The sequence below is a fragment of the Populus euphratica genome, unplaced genomic scaffold (genome assembly GCF_000495115.2).
Source record: "Populus euphratica unplaced genomic scaffold, PopEup_1.0 scaffold92.1, whole genome shotgun sequence".
Classification (NCBI taxonomy): domain Eukaryota; kingdom Viridiplantae; phylum Streptophyta; class Magnoliopsida; order Malpighiales; family Salicaceae; genus Populus; species Populus euphratica.
In genome coordinates, this window is record NW_011499974.1 from 497,911 (window position 1) to 511,518 (window position 13,608).

Below are 13,608 nucleotides of genomic sequence, written 5' to 3' on the forward strand. Positions count from 1 at the left end.
TATACATTTTAAAAAATAAGTATTATTATTTTTTATTTATTTTAATTTATATTTATTATTGAAACCAATAACAATAAAATAAAACCAATTATAAAATTTATATCAACTTGATAGGTTGACCCACACCTCTTTTATTTTGACTTTATTTAATCAAAAACCTAAGATCAACCAACATATTAACTTTTTTTTATTGAAAAAAAATCACCAAAACAACTTTATTTTGAAATTTTAAAAAATAAATAAAATCAACATAAACAGTTTAATAAATATTATCTCTAAAACATATTTTATACCTTTTATTTTAAAAGAACAAAAATTCTTTCCAGTAATAATTATATTAATTTCTATCCATTCAACTTTATATCTTAACTATGGTAAGACTCGAGCATGATATCTAGGCTGGATGAACCCCTTGGGGCCTGGGCTTGGTATCTTGCGGATACTAAAAGTTATTACAACGATTTATAATGACCCCATATTAAGCGAAGATCGTCCAGGAAGATACAAAGAATCTATTTGAGCTCACAAGATCAACAACAAACTCATTCAATTGCCTTGTCTTTCTCGTGTGTAAACATCGATTTTAACGGGATAATCATTTCCGTACTGAAAAATTCTAGACAAATTAACCAAAACATACAATTGACATCTTAGTTCATAAGCACAAGAGACTTAAGCATGATTTTGTTGCATTATTGCGAAATATTGATGTGATGTAATCAAGTCACAGGCTAAGCTATCATAAACCAACGACGAGGCTAAGAAGACCACACAAGTAGAAGATGCTCTGGCCAAAGTATAATGCAGCTAAGCACAATAGCATCAAGAATTGAAACAGGCGTGTGGTTCAAATAAACTGTGCTCTGGGACAAGGGATAGGCCAAAATTCTGATCTTGAGGAGGAAAAGTTGGTGGGATTTTATTTATTTATTTTTATTTTATTTTGTAGACATGCCTAAAAGAGAGAATTAAAAACAGAGAGTTCAGGAAAGTGAAATTGTATCAGGAAGGTTTCGCGAGAAACAGCTAAATGAATTGACATATCTTGGTATTCATGATGAATGCGGTCAAGATGCTGTGAACAGTGCCTAATAACAGCAGAAGTCACCCATTCCAAGCTTTCAGCATTTATGAATACTATGTAACAAGATATCATATATTTCTTCATGAAGCATAATAACCACCATGTGAACCCAATGAATCCCCATCATAAGGTCTCTAAGAAATAGGATATAAGACAACTCTACGTAACTGCAGAAACAAACTAAATCAATACAAGAGAACAAAAAGGAACTGGGGACCAAAATGGAATCACAATAATTGAACTCCATGCCACCTTCATGACAATCTGAGGATCATTTATTCAAGAGCTTCCAGGAGCATCACTTCCTGTAGACTTGCGATTTAGGTAACGAATAACAGCATCTTCAACCCTGCACCAAACAAGGAAAAAAGAAGAAGCAAATTCTATTAATACAATTTCATTTCATCTTCTCTTCTTCAATTTGCAGGGCCAATCCAAAACCTTTTGGCAGGATTCAAAGAGTAAAAAGGTAAATCTGAAGACATGTGTTGATAATGAATGACAAGATAAAATAAGATTAAAACTGAAAAAATGCTTACCATGGCTGATTATAGAAACCAGATCGCTGCTCCTTTTCTGCATTGCGGCTAGCATCTCCAGCGACAAGCTTCAGATCTTTGCTCTGAGAAGCAATCAAAGCATTAATAAACTCTGCTGGAGACTGACTAAAACCAAGAAAGAAAGCCCGCCTCCGACGATGCTCATGTATCTTCAGTATAGAGTTACATATTAATTCATCACAAGCATCAATTTCTTTGTTACTCTCTGTGCTGGTCAAGTATGCAGCAAGGTCCTTCTGTAATGGTGAAGGAACATCAACTATGAAATCATAGCAAGTAGTTCCAGCTGGGAAATTCCCTGAGAGCTTGATCTTATGTTCCAAATGAATAGGCTGTGGAGGAGTTAAATGCAGACTTATCTTCTGTGAAACCAGAGAAAATTTCATCTTCTCTTCCCCAAATAGTTTCTGAAGAGGGGGGTCACATGTGAAGAAGGAGGGATCATTTGGGTTCTGCAACTTCCTAGACTTCACATAATGCCAAATTGCCGCCAAAATTCTGGGGCGAGTCTCTATCTCAATTCCAAGGACTTCTGAAAGAGCAGGTGAAAGCTTGAATTTCTCAGGCACATAATTCATTTCCAGCCTAATTCTTGCAGTAAATTCCTTATTTCCTTTTCTCTTAACCTCAAAGCCCTCATGAAGAACAGGTGACCGTGTGCTCTCCCATAAAATTACATGGTTATCTGGATACAGGCTCTGGTCCAAGTATATTGTAATTTTCTTGAAATAAGATGAGAATTTTGGATATGATTTCTGGATCATTCCAGTCAGCACAGGGTCTTTCCCATCTTCCAATATCCTCCCAATGATCTTTAATGACCAAGAAGGAGGCTCAGCATTCTTCCTCTCATTAGCCCCTTGCACCTGATTTTCAAAAGTGTTAAATACATATACCCGAAGTGTTTTCCGAACACGGGGAGGGTTTTTAAGTGACTCTTGAATATCCATCTTCTTTCTTGCCATAGCAGCATCCGCTCTAGCCTCAAATTCAAGCAGCTGGGTATAAAGTGCAGACTCTGGCAAAAGAGCTGCAACTTTTTCAGGTATCTCCTTCTCATTAAGCTTCCTTTTCTTCCTATGAGCAGCTGGAGTCAACTCCATGGTCTTAAACAGAGAAGCCATGTTGGCATTTGATGAACCACCTGAAGGCCTTGAGGGCGGTTTATGGCTAGACTTTTTAGCACTAGCAATGCTAGGCGTGGCTACAGGAGGTGATTGTACACCAACATTACCAGAATTGACATTTTGCAACTGAGCAATGGATTGGTTGGCCAATTGTATCTGAGATTGAAAGTGAGCATGAGCTGCCTGTGCATACTGAGCATGTCCCAGGACCTGAGCTTGCGGCTCGGATAGCTGAAAATGGCCTGGATGCCCACCTTGTGTTTGTGGTTGTGACTGTGATAGCAACTGCGGTGCTTGGTGGTTCACGTGCATAGATTGTGCCTTGGCAACAGAATTCACAAACGAGGGCGGAACCCCAGTACTTCTTCCAGGATTACTACTATTATTATTCATTAAAACCCCAGTCTCATACAGCCACAATTTACCTCAAAACTAAACAATTCTACATCCAACAACAACAAAACCCCAGACAACCTCTTAAAATAACACAAAAATCAAAATCTGGGTTTTCAAAAATAACACCAAATTTCACAACTTTAAAGTGTAAAAACTAAAAACTAAGCTTAAACAATGAAAGTAGCTTACTCTGAACCAAAACTTCAAAACCCTAGTTCCACAATCAAACCCTGAACCAACCCACAAGCTTTAACTAAGCATACATCAAGCAAATCTCTAACTGAAAAATGATTAAACAAAGGCCATAACTTTTCTTCCTTGTGATTTTGATTTTCTTTTCAAAAACTAGCTAGGCAATGCGTAAATCTCAATAACAAAATTATAGATATGAAAATGTCGTGAAAGAAAATAAGAAGAGAAAAAAATAGAAGCTTACAAGGATGAAACAGAGAGGCTTTGCAGTTCAATGTTTTGCTTTCAGAATTTGTTTTTTTTTTTTTCAAATTCTCTGTTTCTTGAAGACGAGCCAAGCTCTGGTTTTTTTTTTTTTTCCGGTTTCCTCTCCAGTTTTGTGTTTATTTATTTTGTGATAACGAAAGGACGTAAATACCCCTGTTTTAAATTGTAGAGTTGACTGGACAAAGTAAATAGCTTAGGCCCAGATGAAATGGACCTGCTTCTCATTTGAAAGAGCCCAAAATTAGAGAAACCCTAACTCCCTTTTGTTAGGGTTTTTACTGCGGGCATTTCTATTTTGGTGGCCACATAAGTGTAGACAGAAGCTGCAGCAATGGTGAGTTTGTTTAGCTCTGTGTTTTTTTTTTAAAGTTTGGAAGTAGAAATGAAGAGTTCTTCTTTTAGAAGCAGTTAAAAAACTTAGATCTTTGCGGGTTTGTTGTGTTTTCATTTTCTTGTGGGACAACACAAGGAAGATATTCTCTCTTAGAATTAGTGCAAAAAGTTTAGATCACAGTGGGTGTTTCTTTTCTTCTGGTTTCTTATGGGATATGTTTTGTTAATCTTTTCAGGTGAAGTATTCAAGAGAACCAGATAACCCCACCAAGTGTAAGAACGTGAAAGTTTCAATCTTTTCTTTTTTATATAAATTATTCCTTTTGTTGAGAAAGTGAAATCTGATTTTAGTGTTACGGTTACTATTTCAGCCTGCAAAGCTAGGGGATTTGATCTCCGCGTTCACTTCAAGGTATGTTGAAAGTTCTACACTGCTTCAATGTTTTGCCTGTGGAATTTAATGTGGTGTTGTTGATTTTGTTGTGTCTAATTGATTGTAGTTTTGCTACCAATGCTTTGGTAAATGATCGTGCATGCTGCCGCAGTAAACACTTTACCTTGTGTCTCTATGTTGAATATATTACGGGGTCATTTATTCTATATAGTATATTGGCATAATGGCTTCCCATTGCTGCACTTTTCTGAACCTAAAATCATGCTGCTTGTGGGTTGTTGATCATCAGTTTTTCATAAGCTTGCTACTTCTCTACTATTTTTGTTGCCACCGTTTGAATTTGCTGTCTCCAGTTCATATATATGAATAGCCTTAAATGTATTGATTGAAGTGGATTTTACCTATAATATGAATTTGTCAGTGTGCAATTGGTTGAAATTTCACGATATGCCAAAACTGTTTTCCTTCCATCATCTAAACAGTTTGTTATGTTTTCTATGGTAATTAATGAGAGCTTTCAGCTTCTTCCATGGAACTTTGTCTTTTATTTTTTGTTTCATGCAAAATATTTTAGTGTCGCTCAATTCAGATTCCTGCATAGTGGATAAGGGCTTATTAAAATTTACATATGAGATTAAAATATTTTAACACAGAGAGGGTCTTGCTGTGCAATGTAACCCAACTTTTTATTGCTTCTTCTAGGTTTCAGTTTTATTTCTTAGTCAGCATGGAGGAGGATGACTGGAGTAAGGGGTTATGTTATAGAAATCTATTGAGTTCTGTGAATGGACTTCTGATGAGCTTCAGTAGACTTGTATTCCCCATTATCTGATTTTGAGTTATTTACTGCTGAGGCTTCAGTAATTGCATTGTCTTTGGAGCTTAATTGGACTAGTCAAATGTGCATTAGAGTGATATGGTTAACGGGTTGAACTGGTGCGAACAAGATGAGCCTCTCAATCTTTGAAACATGTCTACAAAATAAGTTCTTTATTTTTTAATTTTTCTTTTCTATTTTTGTGTGTTGCAAGTATGATCCTCTGGGCACTCGTGCTCAGGGTTTCCTTTAAATGTGAGACTAGATTAAGTGCTGTTATTGCCCCTGGCACGTATTATTTTGTGACAAATATAGAATAACTTGTTATATGCATGATATTTTTTAATCTTTTTTGAAATTTGACTGTATGAGTTTGGTTCATGCTGTTGAAGTTGCTCTATGATTGCACATTCAGTTCTCCAACCTATATGAAGCAGCACCATGACTTACACTCTGTTGAAATTACCAAAATGGCTGTGCTGACTACAATGTTGCCATTCTCTATCTCAGAATACAAGAGAGACTGCTTTTTCAATCCGGAAATTGCCTTTGGGCAAGGCTAAAGGGTACTTGGAGGATGTTTTGGCACACAAGCAAGCTATTCCATTCCGCCGCTTCTGTCGTGGTGTTGGGCGAACTGCTCAAGCTAAGAACCGCCATTCAAATGGACAAGGGCGGTGGCCTGTTAAATCTGCTAAATTCATCCTTGATTTGCTGAAGAATGCTGAAAGCAACGCTGAGGTAGCTACTTCTCCTGTTATGTGTCTGTAATTTTACTCTTATATTTCCTTCGTGTCCACATGGATTTCCTATACAATGTTGTGTAAATTTTGTCTACTCATTGTTTAGGTAAAAGGTTTGGATGTCGATGCACTTTACATATCACATATCCAAGTCAATCAAGCCCAAAAACAGCGTCGTCGTACTTATCGTGCCCATGGAAGGATCAATCGTGAGTCCATACTTTTAGCCATCCAATTTTTTTTATCTGTTTGTCGTTTCTATTTGAGCATGTGCACGTAATAGTGATGTATGATTTCTTTGGCAGCTTACATGTCATCGCCTTGCCACATTGAGTTGACTTTGTCAGAGAAGGAAGAGCCTGTCAAGAAAGAGGTAATACTCTGAAAATTTTAGTAATGGTGCAAAGGGTAGAACTGTTGTGTATTTGCTTATTTGATGTTGTGGTTTTGCATCTTACATAGAATGTCCTTTCCTTTTTTCCAGGCTGATACTCAGATTGCTCCAAGAAAGCCCAAGGGTGCTCTTCGCAGTGGAGCTTCCTCCTGAAAAGTGTTGGGGCGATCCAGGATTATGCCTCCATTAGAAAATTTTTGTTTTTCTTTTGTTTCTGCTGCCTATTAAACTATAAATTCTTTCGAAAAGATTTTGTTCTGGAGCTTATAAATGATTTTCTTACATTGTTAATCTTAACTTTTTATCCCAATTTGTGTGGTTTGGGCAATCATGAATCTCATAGACATTCAATGAAATTCCATGGTGATGATAGAATCACTGATCTCTCTCATTAAACAGTTAGTGCTTTCTTCTTGGCTTTTTTGAGGAACTACTTGATTTGGTTTCTCCTGTTTGCTTAGAACAAAAATCTAGGTCTAGTGAGAAGGATGATGTTGCTGCTGCTTCGATACGCGGTCCCTTTCCTGATTTGAGTGATTAACGTGCCTTTTCTGTCATTATTGCACAGCTTCACTCTTTTCTTTATCCTTAATGTGAGAATGACTTCGTGTGGCAGTAAATCTTGCTTCTCTGTTCACCAACTCTCCTAAACAACCGTTGCTGATATTGTTCATTTTCTATCCATCTACAACCACGCCAAGCATTTTGAAGCTTTTTGTCATATTCCGATGCAAAATTTCTCACCAGCACAATCTTCTTATAGCATGGCTGATCAGGGCGGTACGAGGCCATTCTTGCCCGCCTAAAATTTGGGGACAGCAATACAGATCGCGGACATGATTTCGTTCAAGCATTCTCTTGAGCAGGGAGGTACAGGATCAATTCAATTGAGAGGTGGCCAGGTATTTCAGTCGATGATACAATTACACACCAGATGATGTATTGCGGACATGATTTCGTTCAAGCAATCTCTTGAGCAGGGAGGTACAGGATCAATTCAATTGAGAGTTGGCCAGGTATTTCAGTCGATGATACAATTACACACCAGATGATGGGCTCTAACTACAGTATTCGAGTTCAAACTATAAATTTTACATTTGAATTGATCACAGATAAATTAATCCAATACAAGCAAAAAAACTGAAATAATTTAGAAAATGCAGTAGCTTCAGGGTTGTACAGCTTCTAGTAGTTTCTCATAAACCTGTCTAGCAGATAGATCCTCCACCTGGTAAAAGAATAAAAAGATCATTAAAATGGAGACAACTTCTAGAAGCAGAATCATGGATACGTAAAAGTTCTCTGTAAATGCTCGCTTGTTGACAATTCGGGGAAAAATTAAGGCAGCCGCCAAATATAATGCTTCTCTTGTTTACATTGGCAGCTTTCCTAAAGACAATAGATTAATTTGGACTGGTTTGGATTGAAAGGTCATCTGAGGGCAACCAGCTTTAGATGATTTACATGGAAATCAGCTAATTTGAAGAGAGGTTTTCCAAGTTTTATCAAGTATATCCTACTTAATATTACTATTTCTCTTCCACTTAAGCTGGAAATATTTAAAGAAGTTAATGAATTGTCTAAGCAGTATCAGAATTCAGAAGCATAATTTTCCATATAACAAGTTGATCTCCAACACATGTGGCATTGTATAAAGTTCACTGGGTCTCAAACAAAACTTCCATCTAACAAAGATTTTACAGATTAACCAAAGATGCAAGCATGCAAGCACACATTCATCATGCACACCTAAGCTTATGAAAAAACAGAACTTTTCGATTTTACTTACAACGAGCAGCTTGGATTTGTTATTCCATCCTCTTTGAAGAGTCATCTGGCTCAACCTCAGACCCAAAACCTGTGTGAAGGCAAATCATGTTAACCTTGGCAAATTAATTTGATGATATAAGATTCTGTGCCTAATTTTACTAGCCTATCAATTTACAAAATAGGATTGTGATGGACGAGCATACCCTGCCCATGAATTCCAAAAGTTCATTGTTAGCTTCTCCACGGGCAGCAGGTGCAGCTACAGTAACTCGAACATCATCAGCATTCACTCCTGGAAAGAAATATATCAAGCATAATGATCATAAATAAAAAATTAATACATTACCATATCATGCAAAGTACTAGATAAGACAATTACATTGTTCTTTTCAATCACCTTTCTGAAATTTCCTTCATGCAAATATAAGTCAAACATCTTAATGTGCATTTCTATGAAATATTTGCATGTTTGTATGTTACATTTTGTATGCATTCAAGCATATCACTGTTTGTGGGTACGAAACATAGGTGGTTTGTTCCTGTCCAGAATCTCTTCTGTTTTCATGGATTTGAGGTCAAATTAAGGAGCACAAACAAGAAATGAGGGGTGTTGCATAGACACAGGATGACAACAGAGGAAACACTACATTAGTTAACTTGAGAAAAGTATAAGAAAAGGCATCCCACTTTTTCCATATCCACTATAATTCATTTTTTACTCAATTTTTGGTGAGCGAAGAAGTGATTATAATTAAGGGATGTACTGTGCCAGGGAAACACTATCAAGTCTGCTGTCAGCTCTGAACTCCATATAGATAACTCCAATTACTTCATCAGTAAAAGGAGAAGGGAATTAGGGTCACAAGATACCCTCAACGAGACCATCTAATTTCCAAGACACAAGCACCAAGGCTACGTAAACAACCACATTACTACAATAACAGGGTCTTTTTTGCTCAATATTCCTAAATTTCCACTCAGCTCTCCCCATCCCTGCTCCTCTCTCTTCCACTTCTACGAAGAGATACATCCATTTATATTATTTGTATATACATGTGCATCGTGTGCGCCACTTCATGCATGGACAAAACTCTCAACATCCATGGGATATATAGGTGCCGAATTTAATTCAACTGCATCTTGCATGTAAGGCGGGCAGGCAGACACATGAGTCAACTTACAGGCATATCAGTAACAAGTTTAATTGATTTACATCATTCATTCATATTTGTATAACCAGTCACAGAAAGGTTATGCCCGTTTAAATGAGAACAAGACAGAGAAGCGAGCCAAATAATATCAAAGATGTGCAGATCAAGCCAGTAAGGAAAGATGACATTACTTGTTATTGCTGATCTTTGTGCACGGTCTTCAACCTCTATGGCCACCTGCACAAGTCCTCCTAATTGTGATATGCAAGGGGGCACTGGAGCATCCTACAGCATATGCCGGAAAACCATAAGAGGAAATTTATAATATTTTATCATTTTTATGCATGAACATCACCCACTTACAAAAAAAAAAAAAAAGGCAACAAATTATATGCTAAATGAACATTGGATAAAGTCTCCTAATTTATTATGTAAGAGATTTGGATAGTGGAACACTCCAAATCTTAACAATAATTATTTGTACCTGAGGGTTTGTTTCAGCAGCAACTGTGCTAAGTGCACCATCTATAACATATATAAAAGAAGCAAATTCCAGATCTTCTTCTGCTCGATAGCAAACAAACAACCCACAGCCCATGCAATTCATACGAAATTGCTTCTCCAATTTCCCTTCACCCCTGGACAGGAATGATGCAGAATCATAATGAGTTCTAGTGCAACTATAATCTATCTATAACTGAAATCTCAAGAACATAATGTTTACACTAAAAAACACACCCTTGCAAATATATACTACTTTAGCAGTTCAACATACAGCAAGCAACCAATGCCGTCAGCATGTAGATGGCAATGAATGAATAGACAATTCAACATAGTATTTAGCTTTAAAGATTCACCGCCATTTCAAATTTCAAGCCTTTACCCCTCCCAGCATCCTACACTTGTAAAATAAAATTAAAAAAAAAAAAAAAAAACAGAGAGAGAAAACACAGAACAATCCTAACCTTCCATTTAGGTTTCCAAATAGTAAGAATAAAAAAAGAAAAGGCAATCTACCTTTTCAAGACAACTTTTCCAGCCTCGTCAACGTTAAGCCTTGCAAGATGCTTCTTCTTGTCCAATGCATAAGCTTTGTCAGTCTTCCTTTTCGGCATTTTCTGCAATTGCGTATCTTATAACAAACATATTTCAGTATTTTTAATTATTTTTTTAGCACAGTTGTCTGAGATTAAACAATTAATTAAAACACAAATAATCAACGAATTAAGTAACTGACTTCTCATATAATTTTTATGGAATAAAGTGATTGAAAGTTAAGAAGAAAGGGAAGAGAGAGGAACCAGTGATAAGGACGTGAGAGCCACAATGCTTGCAATAGTAAACGAAGAGATCCGAGTCTGGTCCGTCGGGAGCTGCGTCCTCGCTTGAGTACGTGTGCGTTGTCCTCTTCGGCATCTCTTTCTCTCTCACTTGAAATCTACGACTCGGATGACTCCTCCCCTACTCAATCCAATTCAGAGCAAACAAGGAAGGTAGAGAGAGAGGAAGTTGTCGAACCTTCAAGCTTTCAACACCCATCAAAAATCATAAACTGCGAAACGACGTCGTAACATACATCACGCAGTTTTATTTTTACCACAACAAAGGACGCTTCTTGCGCCGTCAGTGGTCGTGCCGATGCTGATGTCCTCGTTTTTTTTCTCCAGGAAAAAAGACATGGTTTGGCATTGCAAAACCATATGTTATTCTTTCGGTGGCCTGGAATGATAACAACCAAAATTTAGGCAAACAATGGATTCCCTCAGGCGCAACGCTGCACGTTGAATTAAGAAAAAAATTAACATAAAAAAATTAAAAAAAAATTATATTGTTATTAAATTTGGCCAATTAAATTCCATCGTTTGGTTGAAGGATAGAATTTTTTAAAAAAATAAAAACCAACAAAATATTCAATAAAAATAAATTTAAATGGAAAAAAATCAAAGAAAAAAAACAGTTCATGCACATGCAAAACCAATAATCAACCCAATATCATAATATTTTATAAATTACAAAAATTGTTTTCTAAACATTGTTTCCCAAACAAAAATTGAATATGGCCATAAAAAAAATATTCAAACAAAGTCTTGGAATTTAGTATAAGATGAATTTAGTATAAGATTGAAGAAAAAAATATTGATAAATGTGATAAAGTTATTTAAAAATGTATTAAAATTTTTAAAAACAAAACATAACTTTTATGGTAATTAAATATTCATGATTTGTTTGTATTTTATACCTAGTAATTGAAAAAAAATTGTCAAAATTCTAATGAAAACCTATAATATTATTAAACAAATATGAAAACATCAAATAAAAAATTTTTATAAAGCATTTAAATTGAATCGAAATGAAAAAACAAATTAATATTAATAAAATATTGAGATATTTGTTTGAAATTATAATATCTTTACGAAAGTAAATCAAAATAAAATATAAAAACTAATTAAATATTTAATAATGAAATTTAAAAAATAAAAAATAACATTAAAAATAAATAAACAAAATCTATATTCCCAGGATGGGCCTTGGTGGCCCATGGACCCTCGCATCTAAGCCTTTGTTTTCAGTAATCATACTCTCATTGATGATCAAATTGTATGCTAACATAGTATTTATTTCCTAATACACTGAAAAATTAAAACAAAACAAATCTACAGCGAGTAAATGTATCGTTTATATAACGAAATTGGAATTATAAGGAAACTTTTTGCACTCTAGAGTTACTATTGAAGAAATAAAAGGAGACAGGGCTCCACGTAATGCTTTTTCGATCACTTTTTTTTTGTGGTTTAGATAAACCTTGTCTAATCAATTTTTCAATGCAGTGGCTGATTTGATTCTAAATTATTATTTCTTCACATTTACAGATCACTTATATAGAGAAGATCAAGGAGAGTAGGAGAATTGATGTCAGAAGAAGGTGAATAATATTATTCACATCCTTGCATTGAGCATTGACAGACTGCTCATCAATTTTAACAGTCATCCTCGGACCCTCTCCCTCAAATCTTCGCGTCTTAACAGGCATGGTACTACTGCAATGGAAGATCAATCCCCTGGTCCAAGAAAACACCGGGTTGGGTGGTGAACTGTATTTGCAAAATCCATCTTGACAGCAAACCAAACTGGAATAGAATTTCATTGCCAACAAGGCTATAGAGAAAATTGTTGCCATTAGAGTTTGACACCCATTTACTAGGACCACAAATAATTAACAAGACTACAATAAATTCAAGTTCTGAGCAACAGAAGGAAAAGAAAATATATTATCATTGCAAAGCAATGGTAGATAAATAACTTTCCCACTGCTAGAAACCTCTCCTGTGATCCTCGGATTCTGCAAAACAAGAAAAAATCAACAGGTGAGCGTGAATCAGCAAACTATCGTATCAACATACACTACCATTCAAGGCTCGTCTATACTTACAGATTTTGTTGAAGGCCACGATGTCACAGCTCTGGACATACTCGTTGATGGGTTCGGCCGTCAGACGTTCCTCAATAAGAGTGTCCACGGAGACCAAGTCATCAACAATTGTTAGCATGATTGTCATTTTCTTAATGCCATATCCCACAGGTACAAGCTTGGCTGCCATAGGAAACAGCATGAAAGCATCAGAAATACAAGTCAAGATCAAAAGTTTCTCCTTTTAAGGTGAATAGAAAACCACATGACACACATTTACAGCTTTAACGCCAATTAAACATTAATTTAAAGAAAACAGAGATACCATACCAGCACAAACGTTCAATAAACAGATATAATGTTCCGCACTAAACAGACATTAAAAAGAGAACAGCTTATGCACATTTAACTTTCAAGGAAATGCCTAGAGAAGCACAAACTATCCAGTGCCATCAATCAAGATTCTTCCTTGTAGTTGCAAGGGGAACAGCTTATACACATTAACTTTGAAAGAAATGCCTAGTAGAACACAGACCAAATGATGCAATCACTTAAAAATTGAGAAATGATAACACTTCAAGAGAAACAAGAAAAAAAAATAGTTGTATTTGAATTTATGATTGAAAGGAAAGTTGCATTTAGTAGCTCTTCAAAGAACTTACATGCTCCCCAAAAAAGACCTTCCATCTCAACACTTCTGACTGCTTCCTCGAGCTTCTTCATGTCAGTCTCATCATCCCAAGGCTTTACATCCAACAAAACAGATGACTTGCCGGCTGAGAAGAGGAACAACCAAAAAGAAATTATCATAAATTCAAGTTTGTCACTGTAAGATAACAGAACGATGGTTAAACCAATCAAGTAGGGGGCCTAAATAAACATGAAATAAAAAGACGCGACCTGGATAAAATTTTACTAAAAAAAACTCCATAACATATATTTCTTCTTGAAGAGAGAAACTTACACTCTTT

At 35.9% G+C, this 13,608-nt stretch overlaps 4 protein-coding genes across 8 annotated transcripts in view; 1 reads left to right on the forward strand and 3 right to left on the reverse strand.

Moving 5' to 3' along the window:
• Window positions 1-894: 894 nt before the first annotated feature.
• Window positions 895-3,731, reverse strand: LOC105139434 (SWI/SNF complex component SNF12 homolog). Of its 2 annotated transcripts, XM_011045859.1 has the most exons (3): window positions 1,624-3,731; window positions 1,337-1,433; window positions 895-1,251 (listed from the first exon to the last, which is right to left on the reverse strand). In XM_011045859.1, exons 1-2 carry the CDS (start codon window positions 3,162-3,164, stop codon window positions 1,364-1,366), a joined length of 1,611 nt encoding a protein of 536 aa, XP_011044161.1. In that variant the 5' UTR covers window positions 3,165-3,731; the 3' UTR covers window positions 895-1,251; window positions 1,337-1,363. The 2 variants fall into 2 exon arrangements, with proteins under 2 accessions (XP_011044161.1, XP_011044160.1); XM_011045858.1 differs by having other exon boundaries at window positions 895-1,433.
• Window positions 3,732-3,860: 129 nt separating this feature from the next.
• Window positions 3,861-6,685, forward strand: LOC105139435 (60S ribosomal protein L17-like). The gene is made up of 7 exons (XM_011045860.1): window positions 3,861-3,960; window positions 4,196-4,232; window positions 4,331-4,371; window positions 5,681-5,911; window positions 6,020-6,122; window positions 6,219-6,286; window positions 6,398-6,685. The coding sequence occupies exons 1-7, from the start codon at window positions 3,958-3,960 to the stop codon at window positions 6,458-6,460; spliced, it is 546 nt and encodes a 181-aa protein (XP_011044162.1). The 5' UTR covers window positions 3,861-3,957; the 3' UTR covers window positions 6,461-6,685.
• Window positions 6,686-7,261: 576 nt separating this feature from the next.
• On the reverse strand, window positions 7,262-10,986 carry LOC105139436 (UPF0235 protein At5g63440). 2 transcript variants are annotated; one of them, XM_011045863.1, is made up of 8 exons: window positions 10,747-10,986; window positions 10,530-10,666; window positions 10,246-10,360; window positions 9,713-9,866; window positions 9,420-9,513; window positions 8,281-8,369; window positions 8,097-8,165; window positions 7,262-7,535 (listed from the first exon to the last, which is right to left on the reverse strand). In XM_011045863.1, exons 2-8 carry the CDS (start codon window positions 10,642-10,644, stop codon window positions 7,476-7,478), a joined length of 696 nt encoding a protein of 231 aa, XP_011044165.1. In that variant the 5' UTR covers window positions 10,645-10,666; window positions 10,747-10,986; the 3' UTR covers window positions 7,262-7,475. The 2 variants fall into 2 exon arrangements, with proteins under 2 accessions (XP_011044165.1, XP_011044164.1); XM_011045862.1 differs by having other exon boundaries at window positions 10,530-10,984.
• Window positions 10,987-12,340: 1,354 nt separating this feature from the next.
• LOC105139437 (elongation factor 1-delta 1-like) overlaps window positions 12,341-13,608 on the reverse strand; it is a 2,362-nt gene continuing 1,094 nt past the window's right edge. For all 3 annotated transcript variants that reach the window (XM_011045865.1, XM_011045864.1, XM_011045866.1), the window contains 3 exons: window positions 13,300-13,413; window positions 12,659-12,820; window positions 12,341-12,568 (listed from right to left, as the gene is read on the reverse strand). In XM_011045865.1, the coding sequence (XP_011044167.1) occupies window positions 12,567-12,568; window positions 12,659-12,820; window positions 13,300-13,413 (278 nt within the window). In that variant the 3' untranslated portion in view covers window positions 12,341-12,566. The remainder of the gene's footprint in view (window positions 12,569-12,658; window positions 12,821-13,299; window positions 13,414-13,608) is intronic.

Bases quoted from the DNA above. Each gene is read 5' to 3' on its own strand.
- LOC105139434 (XM_011045859.1), bottom strand. From the start codon at position 3,164: ATGAATAATAATAGTAGTAATCCTGGAAGAAGTACTGGGGTTCCGCCC. The intron at 1,434-1,623 runs GTAAGCATTTTT...TGTTTGGTGCAG, and splicing joins GGTTTCTATAATCAGCCATG to GGTTGAAGATGCTGTTATTC.
- LOC105139435 (XM_011045860.1), top strand. The intron at 6,123-6,218 runs GTGAGTCCATAC...TTTCTTTGGCAG, and splicing joins TGCCCATGGAAGGATCAATC to CTTACATGTCATCGCCTTGC. The intron at 6,287-6,397 runs GTAATACTCTGA...CCTTTTTTCCAG, and splicing joins AAGAGCCTGTCAAGAAAGAG to GCTGATACTCAGATTGCTCC.
- LOC105139436 (XM_011045863.1), bottom strand. From the start codon at position 10,644: ATGCCGAAGAGGACAACGCACACGTACTCAAGCGAGGACGCAGCTCCC. The intron at 8,166-8,280 runs GTATGCTCGTCC...GCCTTCACACAG, and splicing joins TTTTGGAATTCATGGGCAGG to GTTTTGGGTCTGAGGTTGAG. The intron at 7,536-8,096 runs GTAAGTAAAATC...TTCTTTTACCAG, and splicing joins ACAAATCCAAGCTGCTCGTT to GTGGAGGATCTATCTGCTAG.